Source organism: Hevea brasiliensis, chromosome 5 (assembly GCF_030052815.1).
Source record: "Hevea brasiliensis isolate MT/VB/25A 57/8 chromosome 5, ASM3005281v1, whole genome shotgun sequence".
Lineage (NCBI taxonomy): Eukaryota > Viridiplantae > Streptophyta > Magnoliopsida > Malpighiales > Euphorbiaceae > Hevea > Hevea brasiliensis.
The window spans coordinates 12,235,864-12,263,018 of record NC_079497.1 but is presented as its reverse complement, the minus strand read 5'-3'; the positions used below and the strand labels follow the sequence as shown (position 1 = coordinate 12,263,018).

The 27,155-nt window shown below is 29.8% G+C and overlaps 1 protein-coding gene across 1 annotated transcript; it reads left to right on the top strand.

The window, feature by feature from the left end:
- The first annotated feature begins 12,510 nt into the window (after positions 1-12,510).
- LOC110655832 (dnaJ protein ERDJ3A) lies at positions 12,511-18,021 on the top strand. Its single transcript, XM_021812288.2, has 7 exons — positions 12,511-12,707; positions 13,980-14,035; positions 14,895-14,968; positions 15,263-15,792; positions 15,875-16,216; positions 16,617-16,967; positions 17,512-18,021. The coding sequence occupies exons 1-7, from the start codon at positions 12,621-12,623 to the stop codon at positions 17,797-17,799; spliced, it is 1,728 nt and encodes a 575-aa protein (XP_021667980.2). The 5' UTR covers positions 12,511-12,620; the 3' UTR covers positions 17,800-18,021.
- The last annotated feature ends 9,134 nt before the right edge of the window (positions 18,022-27,155 follow it).

Sequence of the window (27,155 nt, the reverse complement as noted above, 5' to 3'; positions counted from 1 at the left end):
ACCCCGAAGGACCGGGTCCCAGCGAAGATCTCAAGCCGTGTCTACCTGTCCTGTCCATAGCCAACACCACACCACACGCACGCCAACTCACGAACACTGCTCTAAATTACCACAATAACATCCATGGCACTTTAACCGTTGTGAATGCAATATAAAACATGCCTAGAGTTTAACTACATAGATATATACATATAAGTGATACATGGGCATGCTTGAACATATAATAATATTGAAATTACAATTAAAATTAATATTTTACTCACAGACTCAACCGAAGTCACTGTGGCGGCTGGGCGGAGGAGGAAGGCTGTCCTGGCTCACCTGACAATTTTATTACAATTATTTAGTACAATTAACTCAATACAAACTAAGAAAAAGACCAAAGATGTCCTAAGTCGTACTGAAAATCCGGCAGAGTCTCCCTTATGCCTAAGACCTACCCAACCTGCAAAAAGGCTTAAAACACACTTCTATATCCACAAACCATACACCCACAACTCAATCTGTGTGGCCCCTCCTGGGCCCATCCAAACAGTCATCAATCATAATATGTCAAATTACAGTTTAGTCCTTATAATTCACCCTTTTTGCAAAAACTATCCAAATAAGCTCTAAAAATTCTAAAACTTCGCCCCGCGGTCCTTAGCAATATTACTAAGCTATTGCAAAAAGAATCATAATCTTCTGAGCTACCACGAATATTTTATGGATTTTTAATCCCATTCAAGCATTAGAAAATTAAGAAAAAGTGAGGTTCGGGTTTACCTATGCCGATTCCGATCTCGAAAACGCGCTTGAGACATCTGACAACGGTGGGGTAACTAAAATCTCGATCCAATTCCAAGACCTTTTCGATAGCCGGTCTGTCTAGCCGGAAATTCACAGATCGGGGCAACCGTCGAATTTCCGCGAATTGAAGGTACTTACACGAAGCCTACAACACGGGGGTTAGTATATAATTTTTTTACAGAATTTTCTAAGCTCATTTAATGTTCAGAAAAATACGACAAAGTTTTGTGGGACCCACCGAAAAACGGTGTCGAAAAAATTTGAAATTTATATTGCCTTGAACCTCTCAATAGTACTCTAGTTTTCTCGTGGGATTCACGGTTTGCAAGAAATCTAGCCTAAAAATCGAAATGGGCTAAAACTTCCCGAATAAAAATTGAGCAAACCGCTCGATGAATTTTGGTATTCTTGGTGTCTATGGAAAGCTCTCGAGGTGTAGATGGTGTTTGACACAAGACCCGGCCCAATTGGTGGCCGAATCGGTCGGATTTCGGCCGGGAAGCTGAAGCAGCGGACTGCGCATCGGGTGGTCTTCGCGCGCGCTTTCCTAGCGTTCCAAGCGGCGACCGGCGAGGCGGCGCGCGGGCAAGGTGGGGAGGCTGGGGCGTTGGCTGGCCGGCGTGGGGAGGAGGGAGGAGAGAGAAAACAGGAGAGAGAGGAAGAAGGGTCGGGACGCGCGGGGAAGAGAAGAAAAGAAAGAGGAAGGCCGGTCCGATTCTGTCCGGTTTGATTCGATCGGTTCGATTCAGGATACAAAATTTTAAATTTTTACTCTGCCTTGAGATTGAAAACGAAGCCCAAAAATTCTGAAAAAAATTCTAAAAAACTTAGAAAAATTCGTAGAATCCAAATATATTTTTAGTTTTACCACGTGGTCTTTAAATTAATTTTTAAAAATTATCAAAGTTTTATATTTTCGGGAAATCAAACCCGATTTCTAAAATTCGAAAAATTTCAAATAATTTCTTAAAATTCAAATTAAATAAAATATTAATATTTACTCATAAAATAATAAATTTAAAATTAGGGATGTTACATATATAATAATCTATGACTATATATTTAACAAATAATGACACATTATTAAGATGAAGGCAATAAAATTTAAAGTTTTTTTTATTGTGGCAAACATAATTTATTAGCTTATGTATAAAAAGTAATAATTTTTTATTGTAAGTTTTAATTTGTATTGAAACTTGTGATGCTTTTAAACATAATATAAATACGTGAAAGAGAATTTGAAATTGAAATTGCAAATTTTGCACATCCTCTTAGGAAAATCTGTAGAAGGGTAATAATGTAGAGGTACAAAAACTTTTAGTGCCTATTGATCACAGTTAATGTGAACCAACTTGATTCATACAGCAATACTCAATAAATAACTCAAGACTAGTTGGATGACTAGGTTGTAATTAGAGGCTCTAATCGGGGATGAAAAAGATGTTCTCTGGTCGATTAGTTTGAAACTTACCAATATCTCAAAGCCTGGAATAAATAAAAAAAAAAAATTTTACAGGCCCTGAGCATGACATCGCTACTCAACCAGAGAAAAGAAAATCAATGTTGTGCCTACCTATAGCATCTTCAAAGCCTTTTTCAATTGTGCAATTGCTGAAGGATGCATTCTACTAATGGCTGAATTAAAAGATTTGCCATGAAGAACAGCAAATGTCTAAAGAATGTCTTTCGTTGAGTTCTCTAATGGCAATTGGTTGATAGGGTCTGAAAATCTGATTTGAAAAGAAGAACAACCCCATTAGAGGATAACTCTGTATCAGAACTGATTTCTTCATCAGAATTCAGAACTCGGGTATATTCTTGGAATTTTACCTATCTTTTTCGAAACTCTTTGCCCGGAACAATGCCCTCACCATAAGACATGCTAATGCTCATGTTATCACCATTGGCATCCATTGTAAAAGAAGGAATTGTCAACTCTAAACTAAATGAATAAACATCAAATCAATCAAATCAAGCCAGATTGATAAAAAATATATAACTTGCACGACTCCTCAGTTAAATCATCGTTTCCACCCAAAATTACAAATGTAAATACACAGCATGAATTAAATAAATCACGAACATGGGGAGAGGAAACTCATTCAAAACATACCAAAATTCAATATTGATCTTGCACTGATCCAATTTATCAAGCACTTGAGGCAGTCTTAGAGTCAAAATTACTAAAAGGTCTAAGCCAAATATCTCTTTGGTTGGAAGATACATTATCTACCTGTATATAATTGTAAAAGCAATGAGCTTCACCAAACATCATTACAAGAACATCACTTGGGAAAATAGATATCAGTAGTAAATCATAAGCACATATGGATAAATGAATCACAATTTAACGCATAACAAAGTCTATTCATGATTTAATCTAGTCTATAATCTTCAAGTATGTGAAACATTCGTTATTTTTTTGGAATAGACCATAATTTGGGTGTCAAAAATAAAAATAATGCATACAAATTAAAATGATTGAACACAAAGAAAATAGTGAACTCCAATCATGAGAAGTATCCTTCAAAAAATTCATCATGCACCGACCTTGTCAAGCCATATGTCAATTAAAGAAAGAAGTATATTTTCTTCAATTGTTGCACCTGCTTGCTGGAGGAGCAATAGAAGTGATGGTTTTGCAGTCAATTGACCTAGGTGATTGGTATTCATTATGAAAAGCGTGGCTAGGATTGCAGCAGAAGAAGCTTTAACTACTGTTTTGGAAGGATCAAGATCATCACCTCGAGTCGATCATATTACGATAAGTTTATGGCAATGAGACACAAAGTGCAGTTAAAATGCATCTGAAGAACATCATGAGACATTATTTAAACATTTGTTTGCAATAAAAATAATTTAACTGACAAACAATTTAAATTTGAGTGTGCTAGATATTAAGTGCATTAATTATGAAATTGCACTTTCTAACATTTAAATTAAAATAATTGTGAGAACCGATTATTTTAAACTCGTAGAAAAATTATTATATTAATTACTGAAGGAAATTAAAGGCTTGAAAAATTAAAAATCAATAGCTTGAAAATTAAAGAGTGTTTGGAATTGAATCGACAATAATTGTAAATGAGAGATTGACCGCTAGAGTTTTATATTAATTGGACTACTATACTTTTATATTGATTGGACATATTGACTTCTTGATGTTGATTTGTTGATTGGTTAAACCGGTTGGTTGTTGTTTGGTTGGGTTATTGCTGAGTTTTATATTTGTTTTGTTGCTCATCCGATATTTATAGTTCATATAAGATTTATAGTTAACTTCTCACTCTCTAATTGCTACCAATATCTACTAAATTCTCTTGATATTTATCTTCAGCATTCATCTATTAATTTATCTTAGGCCTTGAACTAATTAAACTAATAAAATAAAATTAATTATATTAATTTTATTAAAAAATTAATTAAATTAAATTTAAATTTAAAAATAATTAATAAATAAGATTAATTATTTTTGTGCAAATAATATTTAATTCTTTAAGAATATGAGCATACAAGGAACTACACTTGTAAGATGCTGCTAATCACGGGGCACTTCTATTAGAAAACACTGCAATGCAACAAAGTTAACATGGATAAAATATTGTTTTGCACTGAAAAAGAACGAAACCACTTTTGGATTTGCAGTATTGTATTTAGGTGAAATTGCTCTTGATGACCCTTTTCATTTTCTAGTTATTTATGGAAAGAACATATTATATTTTTATGAATTTTTAGCATTCAAGCCTCTTGAAAGTTTGGGTGGAGGTGATGGTATAACCATTATCACAAACAATTTCAGACACATGGAAACACATATATGATATATCTATTTTTTTACAAGTTAGAACATGTACTCTCACTTTCTTGTACTTAAGTAACAAAATGAATGGTGACATAAAATTATTTATGTGATGTCAACGTCAGCACAACATTATACATGGCGCCACATTAGTTCAACATTGGACAGGGGTACCACATTGGCACATCATGTCATAAACCGATTCTATAGGTTAGACCGGTGTTAGGACTTGAACCGGCGTAAAGCTCCTCAAGCTCCTAGTAAGCCTCATAATTCTCAAACTCATAACCAGACTCAAATTCAAAGCCCAAAATGCATAACAAAATAAAATAAAATATTATAAATCAATTTGGGTTAGCTTAAACCAATAATCATCAAAATCCACAACTAGGGGAGCCCAACTCAACCCTGATAACAGCATGCATAAACCATTTAATTTTCATTACTTAATACAATAAATAAGTACACTAATGTCATAGTAGAGTTTTAATAATTGAACAAATAGATAAATAAACATAATAAAAACTACTAACTAAAAAGCACCACAATCTGCAGAGAAAAGTACAGGTTAGACTCAAAAATAAACTTGCTCCTCCTGCAACCTGAAAAAATATTTGAATAGGAATGAGCGTTCGACTCAGAGAGTTTAGATATTGATTATAGATATAATTTCTCTGACTACCTAAAACTAGTACAATCCTACTATGAAATGCACATCAATCACATATAACAGATAATTCGTCCAATATTTACACAAGAAAATAATTTAGAGCTACTCACGCACCTAATATATCACATTAATGCATAAATATATGAGTTGATCACCTATATAGTTCTCTCAATCTAAATCTCGCCAGCAAGCTTAATTCAAACAGGACTTTCACTTAAATCTGAGTGCGGGAACCAGTGAGATTAGCTTAAAGTTGTGCCTTACCTCGACTTTCCATAACCATAAGGATTGAGTTCCAGCAAGACTAGCTTAAACCGATACTACCAATCCAATCCATATCCATCATATGCTATGTATAATACACACACACAACAAATTATTAACAAATAAATATACAATAATAAGAATACCCCTAATTTATTTAACTAAGTATGTAAGTATATTTATAAAATGCATGAGTATGCCAAAATATAAATTATATTGAAATTATAAAAAAAAATCAATATTTAACTCAAAGACTGGTTGACTCGACTGTAATTAGTTTGACTAGAAGGAGAGAATAGCCGGCCTAATCACTTATACAGACAACGATCGATATCAAAATACTGAGAAAATGAACTAATTAATTTAATTTACTGAAGTAAGAATAAATCCTAAGGTCTTGTCAAAATTTCAGCAAAGTCTCCCTTATGATTGGACCTAAACCCATGCAAGAAAGCTCAACAAAAAGCAACACATAGGGTCTCAGGCCTACAACAATAACATCACATGTCCATTCGAAGCCTACAAGAACCTAATCTGTAACACCTCTTATCCATCTACAGTGTAGCCGAGCAAGACATGTCACACTCGGTGTCGGAGTACCCTATTTTATCTTATGTTATTCCTTTAAAAATTTTGTTCTCGTTATATTTTAATATTAATTATTTTTCTATGGAGAAACCAGTGGAGTTTCCCCTGTTTCTATTACCATTTGGCGTATTTTACTATTCACCTACTTAAAATTTCAACAATATTTTCACAATAAAATCTCATTAGTTATTTTCATAATCATCTCATCACACATTCAATTCTTGTAACTCATTTGCATACATATCCATTCATACTCAATTTACGTATCAAAATTCTCAAACTTCATAATTTACATGATTTACAAGCTAATTTCATAAATTCACAATTTACATGACGTACAAATTAATTACAATATCATAATTTACATTACAATTAATAACTAATTATAAATACATAAAATAATTTTTGTGAGCCCTATCTACATGCATTGCTGAGGAGGTGACAACTTGAACACTTCTGACACTTCTGCAGATCTGGACTCCAAAATTTCAGTCTAATATCCACTGAGTTTTAGCTTCAATACCTGCGCGAAGGAAACAAATCCATCGCGCTAAGCATTTCTACTTAGTGGTGCAATAATATAACAAGAAAATAATATACAAATAATGATAGAAACAAAACATAATTCAGATAATTAAGATTTATTTATACTTCACATGTAGTTTCTAAAATTTAATATGTTTTATTCTAATTTAGTCTTCTTTGAAAGTGTTTATTTCGCCAATGTACAGTAATAATGTACAATAGAAAAATAATCTAAAAATAATAAATTTATGCTTATATTATTATGTAAGTCACATTTGCAATATTTATTTATGTTATAATTTCCTTTGCTAATCTTTTAGCATTTTCTCAATACTTTCTAGGTTGTCTCAGATTATTTCATAATAAGTAAATTTTAATATCGGTCTAGTTCATTTCGATTCTTTCTAATAAATAACTATTCTAATTTATTTTAGGTCATCTTACTCATTTATTTTATTTAATTTCTAATATTTTTAATTGTTAATATTCTTAATTTATTTCAATAAATTTCACTGCCCATGTAACCTATGACAGACTGACTAAACTGGATAGCGGGTCGTTGGCACTGGACACCCCGGTGCCTCGGGCTATCATACCATGGGATGCGGAACGTCAACCATATATGCAGTCAGTATGACTAAAAAAGCCATGATAACATATAATCGGGTATAACAATACGCAGTATAACAATCCGATATGAGTGCAGGCATAAAACCATGAGTTCGGGTATAAAGCTACGAATACGAGCATAAAGCCTTACGCAGTATTGGTAAAACAATACTCTATTGGTATGCCAATCTATCCAATCTAACACATGTGTTTAGGCAATACATGGGCTCATAGTACCATTAAATGTTAATGTATTATTTTTTTATGACTTTATTATTTCATGACAAATTCTAATTATAATTTATAATATTTTAATTCTATTCCTAGCAGAAGTATAAATTTTTAAAATACATTTCTACATAAATTTACCTTCATCATAATTCATATATTTATTCATTATATCATTTGTGTTGATCACATTTCACAACAATGGTTCTCATATGCCATTGTACTCAAAATACTTTTCCTTTTTACAATAATGAGAACTAATATCTCATTCATACATTAACATAATTCATTTATTCATTACACTATTTATATATAAATTATCAAGTAATCCATGAAAATTTCATGGATATCAACCTCACAATCTATTTATCATTTAGCTAATTTATTACACTAATTTACAGGTGCCTAGGTTCAAGCATTTTCATTTATATGTACCTAGATTTAAGTATTTTCATTTGTATTCATAAAAGAAATATAAGTCTCAAATATTATTTGCACATCCTTTATACCTTTAATATTTCATTTATAGTCATTTATAAATCATATTTCAAATTAAATTAACAATATCCCCTAAGTTCTACTTGTGATGAAAATACAACCCTCATCTACATATTTACATAATTTAAACATTCATTAAATCATTTACGTGGGGTACCTTTCACTCCATTAATTTTGGTTGTTACTATTCACTTGGCCATTCCTACACAAAAGTTGACTTTTTAATTCATAATAGATTTGTTAAGCCTAAGTTTACTAAGATACCACATTTTGCATTTTATTTTTGTTGGCATTGATTTTCAATACCATTTTAAAGCTTATTTTATGTTATTCAAAATTTTCAGATTTCATACCTTAAGTTTACTGTTCCATTGGTCATTGTTACAGTGAAAATTTGACAAAATTCTCTTCATCAAAGTTGTTTTTTTATGTGTTTTCTTTAATTTCCTTTTTGAATCACTCCATTTGGAGTTTTGTAGCTCAAGTTATGATTAATTTACCATAAATAACCGGATTAGTCCTTACCCAAATTTTCTGGGCAAATTTGGTTCTGCCAGATTTTGTATCCTAACTTAGACTAGCAATTTGAATTGGTTAAGCTCAGAATTTGAGTTTGTGTTCTCCATTAAAGTTGTTCTAAATTGTCTAAGCTTTCTATTGATATAAAATTCAGGTCATTTGAATATTTCTATACTAATTTATGGCCAAATGAATGTTCATTTGGTCAATTTCCAGGGCAGTATATATATTACCCGGATTAGGTCAATTTTTAGGCCATTCTATTGTGGTTTTTTGGGCATAGTTTCTCCATCAAAGTTGTGCCATTATGTGTTTAGTTTCATGTCCAATTAGCCTTGCACCAATTGAACCTACACCTGTCAAGTTACAGCAGCCCAAACTTACTAGACTCACATCTAGCCCTGCAGGTCCTATGACGCAGCATACCCAACCTCAAATCTAAAGCCACAATTCACTTCAATTTCTCATCAAACACAGCTAAATGGTCACTAATTGACCATTAGGACTTCCATTCACCAACACATGAGCAAAACCCTAAGTTTACTCCAAACCCTAACTCCAAAATTTCAATTTACTCAAACATCATGCTATCAAATGTTCTAATCATCAATTTCATGTTCAATGGCATCAATTTACATCTATAATTCACTTGAATCATTGAAAATCTAAAGTACCCTAGGCTGCCAAAATTGAAGGTTTTTCATACTTACATAATTTGTTTTCTTTCTTTCAAAACTAACACTCAATTCATAATCTACACAAGATAAACTCATGGATTTATGGAAGAAGTAGCACTAACCTTGACTTAGCCAATTCCCAAGGCTTGAAAACTCTACTTTTTCTCTTCCTTTTTGTTGTCCAAGTCTTGCTCTAGGTGTGAGGAGAAGTTTTTGTGAAGGGAAGCTAGGGTTTTGAGGTGGTTTGGTGGATGGAAATCAAGCTCACTCAAAGCTTTAATGGAGGTCTCTCTCTCTCTTTCTTTCTCTTTTCTCTTGGTTCGGCTGAATGAAGGAGATGGCTGCTGGAATTATTTCATTTTTGTCTCATTTTTATGTCATTTTTATCCCTTTTAATTTGCTTGTCAAATGGTGATTGGGTAGAGCTTTTTAAATGACATCATGTGATGTCAGAATTCCAATTTTTTTCATTTTTCTTTTCTTTTATTTTCTACTCATTTTTAATTAAATTTTTAGCAATATTTATTCATATTTTATGTGATAATAATAATTTACTTAACTGGACAAATTGACCAAAAATCATCTCTGAAGACGAAATGACCAAAATGCCCTCCATTTGGCTTATTGAGCCAAAATCATCTGTAGCAATCTAAAAATTTTTCTAAGAATTTTCTTGGCATTCTAATGCCATCGAAACTTCAATGACTCTTCTCTGGAGTCCCAAAAATTATTTCACTGAATTTCTTTCGGGTTTAGAGCCACTAGCTGTGAGGACAGCAACTTCCCGTTAAGATCACCCATCACCGAGGCACCGGCTCATTTAACGTTGTTGTATTTCATTTCGAAAATTTTTTCTAAATTTTTCTTACTATTTTTTGAGTTATTTATGACTTCTTACTCTAATTTACATATAATTCCAGACATTCTGACTGTCCGGACCGATATTGGTCACCAGAACAGTCGAATGCACGGACTAGCTAATGTAAGGTGTTACATAATCTAAGTCCAATCATCCAAACTTCAGCTCAGATTTCTATCTCTTTTATAGTCCAACTAATTATTTTAAGCACTTCAAAAATTATAAAAATATTCTTGGAGGTCCTTTACCTCATTTTTGTATTAATTGAATTCATTTTACTTAATTTTACTCAACCAAGAATATTTTTAACCAGTTAGCTTAATCAAGGCAAAAACTATGCAACTTGAGTTATGAATTACCTTTGTAAATTTTGCTACTTGGAATGCATCTGAAACATTTGACAATGTTGGAAACAACTGTAAACATGACTACCTTCTGAGACAGCCCATTGGGCGCTCAGACTGGCCAGAAAACTCGGTTTTGAGTGCCGATGAGTTGTCACTGATTCGATCGTACCCAAGCGAGGCCCATAAATTATTAATAATTATTGAATAATTCTTTTCAATTTATGAAAATCGAAAGGGTTTGAAAATCTCACCAAGAGATCTGGACCGTCCAATGATTGCCTTTTTCAAACGATATTCGATCGGAGCGAGATTGGTCCCATCTCAAATGTTTTGACATGCTGAGTGCATCGGTGGTCTCAGATTGTCAATCCAACAATCGAATTGTCTAGAATTGACCTCCAAATTTATTGCCTTCTCTCTTTTCCCATAGTTGGAAACCACCACCAAAACACAAGTTGTTGGTCCCAAAAGAAAGCCTGGACTATCAGGAATCCAACGCCAGCCATCTTATCGCGTTTGGCTGCTTGACGACATCAGAAATGGCCAAAGAAGCTCTAGCATTGACTTCATTCTCTCTTAATTCCACCACTACTTCTCATCGTTTCCTCGCCGTTAAGCTTCGTCGGCCATCACTTGGGGTGGCTGATGAGGTTAGGTTGTTTGCCAGTGGTGATGGGTTGGTAGATCATTGGAGATGGAGAAGAAGGAGGTGAGAGAGATGATAGGAAGAAAAGGGGCGCTTTGGTTCAAAAATTTTAGTTTTTTTTCTTTTAATTCCTCTTTAACTCCCTATACTTTTCTGTTTCTTTAAGTAAGTCCAAAATGTTTAATGCATTTAAATTAAACTTTAACAATAATACTACTGATAATAATTTTAGAAATTATAAAAATATTAAACATTAAAATTAAATTAACAAGATAATATATTTTATTAAAATAATATTTTGAATTTAAGAAAATAGAATTTAAAAAAAAATTAGAGTATTATACGCCATGTCATATATGACGCCATATCAGCATGCCATGTCAGCATCATTTAACATGATAGCAATTTATCTTTACAGTACAAATAGAGCTAAAGTTTCTGTTCTTAATTATAACAAAATAAAATATATTTTCTCAATGCTAAAAAGGTCAAAATACAGATACTAAAATGTACTTTGCCCATATTATATGCGCCTCATCATTTTTTTGAAATTATTATATGTCATGGTGTATATACATCATTTTTCACAATCATATATGATCTACTCTTTACATTATAATGAAAGCCCATATTTTTATGAGAGAGAAAATACTATTATTTTTTAAATTAGGATTTGATAAATTATAAAATGGTATCCTTATTGACCATTGGCTTTCTCTATGTTTTAATATTTATTATTTCTTTTATAAAATTGCAAAATTTCTATTTAAAAAAAAAATTAAAACAACAAGGTTTTAGCTCATGTATAAAATAATCAGTAATTAGAGAAAGTCCATTCTATCAAAATTTTAAGTTATGATAATTTTTTTATGGATTTACACATATATGGGGATTTATAAATAATAATAATATTATAATAATATTATTTTAACTAAAAATATTTTAATAAAATAAATATCAATAATTAAAAATCATAATCAATTTCACCTTTTTGTTTAATATCTGTGATTAATATAATTTTTTTATATAATTCTAATATTCAAATTTACTATTAAAAATTACATTTAAAAAAATTTAATTTTTATATAATTTAATGTGATTTAATTTTTAAATTTATATTAAATTTAATTTTTTATTTATCTGATTCGATGCGATTTTAAATCATCGCAACAAATGCTCCGCATATGGTACAAACAAAGATATATTTATACCAGAGGGAATTTGGGCTTTGTAAGTCCATCATTGCCTAAGCGCTCAACTATTGGGCTCACTACAAATCCGGAGACGAATTTTACCGACAGACACTCCAGAGCGCGTGAACGGTGCAATCCTTGGACTCACGTGGTAACGGCACATGGACATGGTGATGGTGTCGCAAGCCAAAGAATTCTAAACAATCCTATTGGTCAGTTCGCGTGGAATTAAACCGAAATGCCACGTGTACCTAAGGCCTTAGACGCGAACCATCTGGAATATCCTTAATGCGCGCCCTCTCAACAAATTCTCCTTAGCAGTCCTCTCGCCCTGAAAAAAAACGAAAGAAACTCTTACAAATCCAACGGTCAACGCTCAGCATAAGCTCGCTCAGTGGGATCTAAAAAGATGAATAAGCTCTTTACTTTGCCATTAACAGTCTTTTTATCTCTGGTTCTATTAGTGGGAGAGGCGAAAACTATTGACCCTTACGAGGTAAGCTCAAGATCACATTCGTTTGTTTGTTTTTTTTTTTTTATAATGATAATGAAGAAAATTTGCCCCGAATTGAATTAGGGTCTGAATTCTCATTGTTCATCATTCTCCTTATGATTTATTTTTGGATCAATTTCTGGCCAATTTTTTACCCCTGCGCCTTCAATTAACAATTTTCTCTAATATGATAAGCTAACGTGTGGAGGAAATTTTGAATTTTTTTTATATATTTTCTGAATAAAATTGCTGCTTTCGAGAGCACGATCTCATCTCAGTGGCTCTTTTTTTTTTTTTTCTGAAATTTGAAGCCGTTATTTGGAGCAGGGTGATGTTTTGTTAGTTTTAATTTTGTGAACAAAAGAATTTGCTATAACTAAGTACGTCTAGTTATTTTCTATTGGATGAATTTCTAAATTAACACCTGTTTGAATTGAGTGCTTATTAATTATAATTAATTTATCATATTTATTGTTAACATATTTACTAAAATACCTTCACTGTTAAATATATAAATCGTTTGAAGATATCTATTTAAATGAAATATTACTTGATAAATTATGTTTAATAATAATAATAATAATAATAATAATAATAATAATAATAATAATGGAAAGACATTTTTTTTTAATTAATCACTAAATATGTTTTATAATATATTTTACTTAATTTATTTTAATTAATGAAGAATATGATATAATTAGAATTTTATGAATTATGCCATCCCAATCCACTGATTTGAAAAACTGTCCTAGTATGATGGTTCCATCATTTTACAACAATCATACCTTTTTTTTTTTTTAACATTAACTAATGATTTGAATATGTAAAAGTTATGGCTCTTAATTATTTGGGGAGAAAGGAAAATTAGCTATCTAAGTGCAGCAGAAGTAGACTACATAATGAGAATCCTACTAAACTTTTGAATAAAATAGCTGTTACACTAAGTCTAAGTATTGAAGAATATAGACAAAACCCTACCTTTCAGTATTATTTGCGTGGAGTGGTTGCTTCCATATGATTTCAATCCCAAGGCTTTTACCATTGCAGATTGCACCAAGCAATGATCCCTCCTGTGGAAATACTGAATAATAATAATAATAGTAATAAAAAGAACAAAGAAAATTGCAACATGGTACTTTTTTTTTTTTAAAGTATTGCAACAATCCAATGTAGTCTGTTCTCACAAAATTATAGTCCATTTCAAACATTTTAGCTGCACTTGTGATAGAGAATTTTGTTCAAGTTTTTTTATGGATTATTTGCTCATGCCAGGTTCTTGGGGTTGAGAAGAACGCAAGTCAACGTGAAATACAGAAAGCCTTCCACCAGTACATTCTGTCTTTCTCCCTTCACTTTCTGTTCTTGTTTCAAAAACTCTGGCAATGTTGTTCTTTGAACTCTTGATTTTGTCCCTTTCTACTCTAGATGCATTTATTGACTATGCTTTTGAATGTATCAGAGTCAGAGCAGTTATACTTGATTGTTTGCTTTCCTTGTATATTTGCTTGAAGAATATTGGTATTGCTTTAGCCTCAAGTTTTGGGTCCTTAACATGTGTTTGGAGGACAAACTTTAGGCTTGGTCCTTTCCTTCGGTGGATCAAGCATTCTTAGTATTAATGATTTATGAAGTCCCATGGTGGGTATGATGGTGCAATAAAATGTAGTACTAATGGAAGTACTGCAGAAGGACCTGGCTTTTGTGTCAGTGTTACAGAGATATAAATTTGTGTTTATCTGAGCCATTATACAGAAGAAGATATCCAGAAGATCTTGATGATGCGATTTAATATTTAACATGTTTGAATTTTCTTTTGTATTTCTTGCTTTTCTTGTTCACCAGTTTGCATGTGATGCATAATATGTGCCGCTTGCAAGCAAAATTTGTTTGAGATATGTGACAAACAAGAAATTAGAAAGGCCTATTTCGGGTTCACTCAGAACTTTGGCAACCACCATTGGAGGTGTGATGTAAAGTGCCTGATTTGGGATGTTCTGGTCATTTATTTAGTCTGTGTTGCATATTGTTATCTTGTCTGATGATATGAGACATCTGTTTCATGTATATCATTATATTGGCATTATATACATGATTTTGCTTACAAAGTGACTCACAGAAACCCGACCCACCCAAATATTTGTGTGGCATGTCTAATTGCTCATCATGCGTGCAATTATCTTTTTGTAGGCTTTCTCTTCAATATCATCCTGACAAGAATAAAAATAAGGGTGCTCAAGAGAAGTTTGCTGAGATTAATAATGGTAAGTGTCTGTCACTTGCTAACTCATTTTCTTGCTGAAGCACTAGTAATACTCATGTGTGCTGGGTTTCTGTTTAAATAAAGTTTTAGTTGATCTTAGTGTTTGGTTGATTAGTTACAGTTCTGAACTAAAATGCTATCTGAGGAACATCTTCTGGGCATGAGAAGATCATATTGTCACTTCATAAATCAATTAGATCAACAAAAACTGGATTTTTAGTTTTTTCTGTTCTGCATGGTTACTAATGATTTTCCTGTTCTAATATAATTTTCACTAATATTTTTTTAAAACCAGCATATGAGATTCTATCAGATGAAGAGAAAAGGAAAAATTATGATCTATATGGAGATGAAAAGGGCAATCCTGGATTTGATGCTGGCTATCCTGGGGACCAGGGTGGATATACTTATTTTAAAGGCGGTAGACACAGGCAAAATCGGTTTACATTCAGGCCAGATGAATGGCAAAACATGGAGGGGCAGGGAGGTTCCCAATCATTCTCATTTTCCTTTGGTGGTCCTAGTGCTCAGAGTTCTTTTGGTTTTGGCCTGAATGATATTTTCTCCAATATTTTTGGTGGTGATGGTGGTGGCAATCAGTTTGGTGGTTTCAGTGGTTTTTCCAGGTCTCAATCCAGTTTTCACTCTGGCTCTAGAAGCTCCCCTAAGGGTTTCAAGCCTATAAATTCTAAAATTTTCAGGAAAGAAATTGCTGACCAAGGCATGACTTGGCTTTTGTTATCCTATACTCCCTCTTTGAGGGGGAGCCGTTATTATGAATCAATCATACAGGAGGTTGCTGTTTCATTGCAAGGAGCTCTAAAGGTATTTGTTTACCTTATTGCTCTGTATCATGTGGTTTTCGATTGTTCATTCACATACTCACCATCTTTCTTTGCTCTTACAGGTAGGAAGCATTAATTGTGAAACTGAAAAGTCCTTTTGTACTGAGCTTGGCATACATCCCCGCCAAGAACCTAGGGTATTTGTCTACTCATACAAAGCAAATGATAAGGGTTCTTTGGTGGAATACAATGGTGATTTGCTTGCTAGGAATTTGAAGACTTTTTGCCAAGAACAGTTGCCAAGGTTTTCAAGGCGGATTGATCTGAAACACCTTGAGACTTCCTCTGGTAGCAGGGAAAAACTCCCCAGAGTTTTGCTTCTCTCCACCAAAAAAGATACACCTGTGATCTGGCGTGTCCTTAGTGGCTTATATCATAATCGCTTCATTTTCAATGATGCAGAGGTATGTTATGGCCTAGTAGCCAGCTTAATTTATTTATGAATTTAATTTTTTTTTATTGGACCTCTCGAGTTGACAGAGTTTGGAAATGACTTGGTCTGGTTTATAGTGGTCCAGAATATACCTATGAATATAATATAGATGTTTAGCTTAAAAGATGATATACATTGTCAAGCTCTGTTTCTGTCGCAAAGGAAATGTTGGTTTTGTGTGCTAAAAATGCCAATGTGTGATGAACGTGTATTCTGACATCAAACTAACTATTTCTACTTGGGAACTTGATAGATTGATTTGGAGCTGTATTTTAGGAAAAGTTAGTGACAGTTTTTACATTTAAGGGGAAAAAAAAGCTTATTATAATTTATTGATCTTCTGAGAATAACTATGATAATTGTTTATCCAGGTTCATGGTGTTAGTGATCCAATGGTAAAGAAGTTGGGAGTTGATGCACTTCCAGCTATAGTTGGTTGGTTATCAAATGCGGAAAAGCATGTCTTAAAAGCAGGGATTTCTGTGAAAGATTTGCAATCTGCAATTCAAGATCTTAGTACCTTGCTTGATGGGTTTGATAAAAAGAATAAGAAGAAAGCATCAAGTCAGGCCAGAAAGCAGAATGATCCTGTTGAGGAACACTTACCTTTGCTGACGAGTTTGAATTTTGATGCTCTATGTGGGGAAAAGAACCCTGTTTGCATCATAGGTGCTTTCAGAACTTCAAAAGCAAGGGAGAAACTGGAATCCATTTTAGCTACGGTAAGTAGAAATTTTCTAGTATTGATATATGATTCACTTAGTTGAAGAAAAAGCGGGTTTTATAGCTTGTTGTTTCACCTCTTTTATTTTATTCTCACTTTTTCATCATTTCATAATGATAAACATATCACCCTTGTATTTATGTTGAGTTAAAAAAGGTTAGAAACTAATTTCAATATATATTAACTCATAGGTACTTTGAAACAAATATAAGTATATTGTCCAATCTGGTGCTCTTTCTCAGCATCTCCTCCGCTGAAAATAAATGAAATTGAGTGGATAGTTTGCTACACTTAATGTTTGATCTTTGAACCATCGAGTCTCGACAGCACATTTCTGTCTCTAGCCGACTTAAAAATATTAACAGTGCTAATCAAATATCTGCAAGATGAATACTTAATATTTCACTGTGCTTTTATTTATTTTTCGTGGGAAGTTGAGATGCCAAATTGCAGACATTAATTAAATTTTTGTGAGAAGAATGTGGAAAAATAAAATGATGTACGACTGATTTTCTTGTTTGCTGCATGGTTTGTATTCTTAGGTCTCTCAAAAATCATTTTCAAGGCAACGAGCAGCAGCATCTGGATGTAGGGATTCTATTACCTATGCTCTCTTAGATGCAAACAGGCAGCCAGCATTCTTAAATGCATTTGAAAAATCTGGATTCAAGTGGTCAGATAAGGTATTGTTGGCCTACAAACCTCGAAAGGGGAAATATGTCACCCTGGAGAGTGAAATGACTGCAGAAGAAGTGGAGAGATTTATTAGCTCTGTTCTTAATGGAGATATACAATTTACCAAAACAAGACAGAAGCCAGTGATCAAATGAGACGGGTAATGTTAACAAATTAGAATCAGATTTCTGATCTGATGTACAGGTATAGGTTACGGCTTTGCTGTTGAAGTTAGAAGTCCGTGATCAACAGAGTGAAAATCATGATCACTGGAGTGTATACGTATAGGTTACTTCGGCTTTGCCAGGAAGTTGCTGCATGTTCGAGAGTATTAACAATTAATTCAAATTTAATTTTGAAACGTTTTAATTATAAAAGTTTTAATTTAATATTTAAAATTTTATATATATATATATATATATATATATATATATATATATATATATATATATATATATATATATATATATATAAGTAGTTCTTTAGCATTCGAATCACAATTAAACAAATATACATGCATTTGATCATTGACTCCAAATATCAAATACTTAGTTCATCATGAATTCCAAATAAACATCTAGATTTAACTACTCGTGTTAATGTTACAGAGAATATTGAGTTTACACAATAATTTTTCGAATTTCTCATACCTTTAGTGGGATGGTGACTCTGATATTCTTGGAGAGTCTTGTCACCCTGCAAAGAAGACTGAATGGTGTATATGGTGGGATGGGAAAATCTCCTTGCCCTGGGGAATAGATTTGGTATTTTTGTTGCGAGTACGCCTTCATATAGATTGTATTTTTTTTTTTTTTTTAATTTCAAAACTTTTTAAAACGATGAAGTATTTTTTTAATCTCATCTATTGCAAGATAGATAACAGAATATTGAGATATTAGTTTAACAAGTAGATTATAATTATTAAACGTTGAATTTTTAAAATATATTTTATAATCTTATTCCTTGCCCATGGTGTTTAATCCTGGCTGATGGCAGAGCAGGGGTTTGTAAATTTACCTCACACCCGAAACTCTCTCTCTCTCTCTCTCTCTCCTTTTCCTTGGTTATATATATATATATATATATATATATATATATATATATATATATATATATATAAAAGAGCAGAATCCAGTTGAAACTAAAGTTGATTTAATTTGAAAAGTCGGTTCGTTTTTTTTATAATTAAATTTATTTAATTTGTAATTTTAAAATTTGAGTTACAATATAAAATTTATTTTTTATAAAAATATTTTTATTATTTAATTATAATATTAAATTAATAATATATATTTATATCATATATATTTAAATATTTTTATATTTTAATGAAATTATTAAAATTTAGCAAATGACTTGTTCTTTTAAAAAGGTGTTTTTTTTTTAAATAACTTAATTTTTTTTCTTTTTAACTTATGAGTATCTCATACATCAGAAAAAATTAAAAAAAAATCTTTCACAAAATAAAGAGAGCCTGGAATTAAATTTAAAATAAGTTTAAAATAAATAAAAAAATATGTTTAAAATGAATCTCAAATGAATAAATTAAATTAAATTAAATTAAATTTGTTTGGATTGATTTATTTTTTTTAATTTAATTTGGTTTAATTAACTTTAAATTCAATTTATTTAAATTTTTTATTTTTCAAATTAAATAGAATCAAATTAATCCATGCTCACTCCCATGTATTGGTATGCTTTCATTTTGTCTGGATTGGGTGATGTTGCTACGTCTTAGAAAATAATAAACCTGCTCATTCTATCAGTGGGGCTGCTTTTCAAAACTGGAAGCCCAGCCCACAAATTTTGTCTTCGTTAAGCCTGAACCCCGTAAGCTCGCATTTATACATACTTGGAGTTGAATGCATACAAAAAGCAAGTTTGATCCTCTCATTTGCCTAGCTCTTTTCCTTATTTTTATACAAGAAAAAACTAGGCAAAAAAAAAAATTTGGAGGAAAAAGAGCACTGACAGCACAGATACAAAGACAAATAGGCCCTCAAGCAAATCTGAATACCTGCTGAAACAAAATGGATAATTTTGTAAATCACTGAGAAAAAAAAAAAAAGACAACAACTTTGTTTGGATGAGAGTGAAAAAAAGGTAAATAAAGATAAAGAGGGGTAAATAACTATTTTATTTTTATATAAAAAGAGATAAGTTAATGGAGAGTAAGAATAAGTAAGAGTAAGTCTTACCTTCTCTTAACCCTCAAATCTCAATATTTTTTACCCTCAAATTGGGGTGTAAAAAGAAATAAAGAGGAAGAGATGATGGTTATAAATATTTATATTTATATATCCCTTAAATTTACTCATCTTTAATTTCTTTCTAAATATAAAAAATATATATTACATTTCATTATTTTTTTATTAATTTACTCTTTCTCAAATATGGGATTTTTTTTTTATTATAACTCTCTTTATCCTTCCGCTTCCTTACTTTTTCTTATCATTTCATTACTTATCATTTCCTCGGCCCATCCAAACATACTCTAAAAGTTGAATTGTTCTCAAATGGATCCAAGAAACTGCTAAAATAGAATGTTCAAATTTATAAATCAATTCAACCAAATCAATTGCAATTGTATTGCTTCTTTTGCTATTATTGGGCTTTATTATATAGTACATAATTTTCATTTTAGGATATTTCAGTAATTCACTAATTTATGAAGAATTTTTTTTAATATTGATTTTAATTATGAATATGAGAATTGCATTAAAATAATATTAAAAAATGTATAAAAATTATTATTTAATTTTTTTATTTTAATGAAACTAATTAATTAGTCTTACTATTTTAAAAGGTACATTAATTAATCTGTTTATTTTTATTTAATTTATTTTTAGTCATTTTATCTATTTTAAATTAAAATTCCTGTTAAAATATTCAAAAAATAAAGAAATTATCTTTATGAAAACTAGATCATTCAAAACTTAAAAATAAATATACTATATAGTTATATTTTTTAAACTACAAAGATTATATTACACTTTACTAACTCTTAAAATATTTGAAAGAACTAAAAAATAAATAATTAATATATTCTTTAAAATAGAAAACTGAATAATTATTTTTATTAAAAAAATAAAACAATAATTAAAAAAAAAAGTTAATTGTTTTAATTTTTAAAAGGTCATATTTTTATTTTTGGGGGAATTAAAAATGTCATATGGACTTCTATAAAAAAAATTATATGAGAAATGAATTTTAATTTAATAATATTAAAATTAATTTTAAAATTATAATATTTAAAATTTAAAATTTAATAAAAATTAATGGTATAAAAATATTACCTGGAATTATAATTATGTGGAATTTTCCACATCCGAACCCCAACTTTCTAGTAGAAAAAATATATATATATATATATATAAAAATAAAAATAATAAAATAAAATAAAATAAAACATTGATGAGAAAGGGTTACATACGTCACGAGCATGTGAGAAGTTTCTGGCTGATTTCGTTTCTCAACGAAAGTTGCTTTTATTCTAAAAACAAAAGATAAAACAGAGAATCCAGCATGCGTTTCGTAGGATTCTGTCTCGTGAGTGTCACGTGTGTTGTTGTATCAGTGGTCTATGGCGATTGACACGTTACCCCATCTCTGATCCGTTGACCTGATGTGGTCGGAGACTGCTCAATGAGATCTATACGGAAACAAACAAAATTTCTATTAAAATTTTCATAATTTTAATTAAATAATAAAAAATTTTATTAAAATTATTATAATTTTAATAATAATTTATTTTCACTATTAAATTTAATGTGCATGTATTCTTTATTTTTTTATAAAAAAAAAATCTTAAAACTTACTCAAGTGAAAATTAAATTCAAAAATTCAGAAGAAATTAATTTAATATATATTTTAATTTGCAATTTGTTTTCATAATCGGAGCAAGGTATGCCAACACAATCATATTTTTATTTATACTAATTTTTTATATAGATTTTACTATTTGTGCTGTGTCAATTGGGAGGGGGGATAGACTTGGTTTTTTTTTTTTTTTTTTCCTGAGTACTTGGGAAGTCCTCATATAGATTGTAATTTTTTTTTCAGAACTTCTTGAAAGGATGAAGTATTTTTAATCTTTTCTTTTACGAGATATGTATCAGAATTTTGAGATATTAGTTTAATGAGTAGATTGTACTAATCTTATTGCTTACCTGTGGTGTTCAATCCTGGTTCATTGCAGAGCATGAGAGCTGGGGTTTGTAGCTTTGCCGCCAGGGATTTGCTGCCAGGGATTATACAAAAAAGAGTCATGCCCAATAGTGATAGCAGCTAAGCAATGAGCAGTTTGATTACATTATCTATTCACATAATAAAAGGAGATTTCAATACACTTAGCTGGGAGTATTTTAATATCATTGAGAATGTCATGTATCTCTAAAGGAGTTGAAATACTCTCTCCATTTAGTAACCGAATAATCACTTAACAATATCCTTCTATTATGACTTTCTCAAAACTTTTCACCTTTGTTAAAAGGAGTGCTTCTTTACAAGCTAATGACTTACGAGTGAGGGGATTTGTGATAGTAGGTTATCTTCTACAAACCTATCCACAAGGTGGATTTCGACGGTCTCTAACTAAGACTGCCACAGCTCTATAATTTCCTTGTCTAATAAAAGCAACGTCAAAAATTATTTTGATGTGCTCACTGCAGGAGGAAGAATATGAGTTGGTATTGGAACCATTGTCCTTTGGGAAGCCGATTGCTGCTATTAAGACTCATAGAAATTATCATAATGGTTCAACGCTTTGGAGATATAACCTCATTGAAGGGGCAGCTTTGGTGTTGGAAGGAAAGAAGGTTCCTATTTTTCCATATGTGCCACAGGAGAAAAATGAATCTTGTAAGATTCCGACCCTTGATCATGCTGCATTAGATAGGAGGAAATTTCTATCCATATTTTGCATGGTTGTCCCTTGCAAATGTGAGGCCCTTAAAACATATTGGAGAATGAATCCATATTTCTAGAGCTTTAGGACAGGTAAAGAATAAATGCCGAATGGATTCAATTTCTCCACAGAATTCGCATTCCCTATGGATGCTTGATACCTTCCTGTTCAACAATTCCCGAGTTGGAAGTGAAGGTAAGTTCACTCAAAACTTCAAATTCGAAGTTAACAACCTCAACTTGATATCCATTTTGACTCCACTTCCTATCTTTTAATTTAAGGACAGTAACTTACAATATATTTGGAGAGGTAAAGTTAAATAAGATTTTCTAAAGTAAAGTTTTTTTTTAATTTTTAAATTTTCATAAATTTTTAGAATTAAAAATTTTTAAAGGTGTTTGAATTTTTAAAGTGAAAATTTTATTAACCCACCAAATTAGTGGATTGGACAATGAAATTTTTAGAAGTTTTAAAAATTTCAAAAATTTTATTTTACAAATCCACGCTCTTTTTTAATTACAGGTTTAAGGTTTTTAAATTTTGAAAAACCTCTAATTATTTAAAAAAAAAAAAAAATCTTGTCCCAAATAAAGGCTTACTTATCTCATGGGGTAAATTACATTCTGGGAGATGATTTTCTTAGGAAATAGAGAATTTGAACTAAACAAAGATATACATAACTAAAATTGATTTAAATTTAGAAAGTCTGTTTGATTTTATAAATTAAATTTATTCAATTGTTAATTTTAAAAATAGAGTTAAAATAATAAATCTAATTAAAATTAAATTTAAAAAGAGTCCAAAAAAAGTAAAAAATAAATAAATTTAAAATAAATCTCAAACAAATAAATTGAAGGAATAACTCTAAAATAAACTCTATATTTTTCAAATTTTTGTAATTCTATTCCATACTATGAAATTACTAATTAAATCATAAAATTTTTAATTTTTATAAATTTTATATTACTGTTAAGAAAATTATTATTTCACTAATAAAGACACATGTAAGTGCTATGTAATAATATAATTTTAATAATATACTATATTTTTTATAATAGTATTCTGAAATAATATGTTTTTTTACCCTAAAATACATGTTCTTAGTTTTCAAGTATCCTAATTCCATATCATTGTTTCACTTGTCAAACTGTTTAAATACATACTTATCATATACATATTAATATAAGATGCTTACATTTAATTAAATATATTTTTTTCCATTCATTAAAATGTATTTCTTCCTCTTCTATATTGATTGCAACAAGTCATGCTTACATGGCGTTTACATGGCATCTTACGTGATATTTCTGCTAGTGAGATAGCAGTTTTCTTAATTGTGAAATAGAATTATAAGAATTAAAAAATTTAAAATTTAATTTATAATTTTTATAGTATGAGAAAAAATTATAAAAATTTGAAAAATATAAACTTTTTTAAGCATTTATCACTAAATTAAATTGAATCAAATTAGTTTGGATTGATTTAATTTATTTGTTTTATAATTTAATTTGGTTTAATTTACTTTAAATTCAATTTGCTTAATTTTTTATTTTTCAAACTATATAAAATCAAATCAACCCATGCTCAAACCTGCTCATTCTATCAGTGGGGCTGCTTTCCAAAACTGGAAGCCGAGCCCACAAATTTTGTCTACGTTAAGCATGAACCCAATAAAGCCCGCATATAGACATCCTTGGAGTTGAATATCGACAAAAGCAAGTTTGATCCTCTCATTTGCCTAGCTCTTTTACTTATTTTTGTACAAGAAAAAACAACGCCAAAAAAAACAAAAAAAAAAGGAGAAAAAAGAGCACTGACAGCACAGATACAAAGACAAAGAGGCCAAACTAGGGTAAGCATTTGGTTTGAATCGAATCGAATTAAATTATAAAAATTAAATTTTAAATTTTAAAAATTGAATTAAATTGAAATGGATGAAAAATTAAATCAAATAGAATCGCTTTATTTTGGTTTGGTTCGGTTTAAATTGATCAGTTTTAATTTTTAATTGATTTTTTAATTTAGACTTGATTTTTAAGTTATTTGATCTAATTTTGACTTTGGTTTGAATCTAATAACTATTAATCAATGAAAATAAAATATTAATATTTATAAAATTAAATATAATTCATAAATTTTGATAAAAATAATCAATTCAAAAATCGATTTGGTTCGATTTAGTTCGATTTAAATATATAAATTACTATTCAGTTCGGTTTGGTTTAATCGATTTTGTTCTCTTTAAAATCGAACCGAATCAAAATAACTAAAATTTTTATAATGTAAAATCGAACCGAACCGATTGAATCTCAAAATTAAACCAATTGAACCAAATTGACTCAGTTCGATTCGATTCTTTGATTCGAACTGAATTCTGCTCAACCCTACCTCAAACAAATCTGAATACCTGCTGAAACAAAATGGATAATTTTGTAAATAACTGAAAAAGAAAAAAAAAAAGACAACAACAATAAAAGTTGCAATGCTCTCAAATGGATCCAAGAAACTGCTAAAATAGAATGTTCAAATTTATAAATCAATTAAGCAATTGTATTGCTTCTTTTGCTTCTGAGCTTTATTACTGAATATTGATTTTTTTTTTAATATTGATTTTAACTGAATATGATAATTGCGTTAAAATAATATTAAATATATATATAATATTATTTAATTTTTTTTATTTTAATGGAACTAATTAGTTAGTTCTATTATTTTAAAAGGTGTATTAGTTAGACTATATACTCAACTCAACTAAACATTTATCCTGAAAATTTGAGATTTGCTATATAAATTTTTTTTCTTCACTCTAAATAATTTTTGGTTAAATCCTCAATTAACTAGATTATATATTTTTATTTTATTTATTTTTTAGTCACTTTATCTATTTTAAATCAAAATTTCTGTTAATCTATTTAGAAAATCAAGAAATTACCTTTATGGGAACTAGATAATTCAAAACTTAAAAATAAATATATTATATAGTTATATTTTTTAAATTACAACCTAAAATATTTGAAGGAACTAAAAAATAATGAATATATTTTTTAAAATAGAAAATTGAATAATAATTTTTATTAAAAAAAATAAAACAGTAATTTAAAAAAATTAATTTTAAAATTATGATATTTTAAATTTAAATTTTAATAAAAATTAACGGTATAAAAATATTTTCTGTGATTATAATTATGTAGAATTTTCCACACCCGACCCCGAACTTTCTAGTTAAATATATATATATATATATATATATATATATATATATATATATATATATATTATTATTGGTCGTACATTGATGAGGAAGGGTTACATACGTCATGAGCATACGAGAAGTTTCTGGCTGATTTCGTTTGTCAAAGAAAGTTGCTTTCATTCTAAAACAAAAAGATAAAACAGAGAATCCAGCTTGAGTTAAGTAGGATTCTGTCTCGTGAGTGTCACATGTTTGTTGTGTCAGTGGTCCATGGCGATTGCCACGTACCCCATCTGTGATGCATTGATCTGATGTGGCCGCAGACTGCTCAATGAGATCTTTTTTTTTTCTTTTTTAAAGATTAGTCGACTGAAAATCAAATTCAAAATTAATTTAATATATATTTTAAATGAGATCTTAAGTATGCCACCTAAAATTTAAATCTAACGATGATTTTAATATTATTAAATTAAAATTAATTAATATATAAAATATTTATTTAATAATAAATGAATTTTCAGTTTTATATATATACTCATTAAAATAATTTCTTATCCTATAAAACTGGTTAAATATTATTATATTTGATAAATTTAAATTTATTGAACACTGTACTTTAAATACTTATTTTTTAAATTTTTTTAAATAAATAATAAAACATAAAATAATCAATCAATCTACAAAAACTTTTAAATACAATTCCTCTAAGACTATTCCTTCTCCAAATTTATCTCTTCTTTCTCATGTATATTCACATAATTTTTTTCCCTCTATTATCTCTTTTCTTTTATTATTTTTTTTCTCACATTTTCTACAAATTTACTTTTTTTTTCTTCTAAAAAATAAAATCCGCACGAGATAATTATAAATTTAAGATTATAATGAGTATTTTATTATTTTATGAAATTAATTTTATTTTTTACTAATTGTTATGACACATAGATGGAGCCATACTGAGACCAAACGAGGAATTGGTCTTATGAGTTTTTAAAAAATTTTAAGAGTATAATGATAGTTTCTCAAAAAATCAATAATTTTTACTATTGTCATATAAATTTTATAGGACACTAACTCCATAAAATTTTAATAAGTATTTTAAATATTTTTAAAGACATAAATATAGTTGTAATTTCAAAAAAATTAATATGTTTTATAATTGTCTAGCAAATTTTGATGGGGCATTAGGCCTTACTATTTAAAAAATTTGTAAAGGTTTATTAGTAATTTTATAAAAAAACTCTAAATTTTAAAAATTATATAACATGAAACGCAAATGGCTTATGTCAAAAAGAAAATCCAAAACATTATTGTCTCTCGGCCCATTCTTTTCTATTTATCGTAATCATTAATTTCTTTTATTCAAAATTTAAATTATTAAATAAAATTATCAAATGAAAGTCTAGCAGTACAAT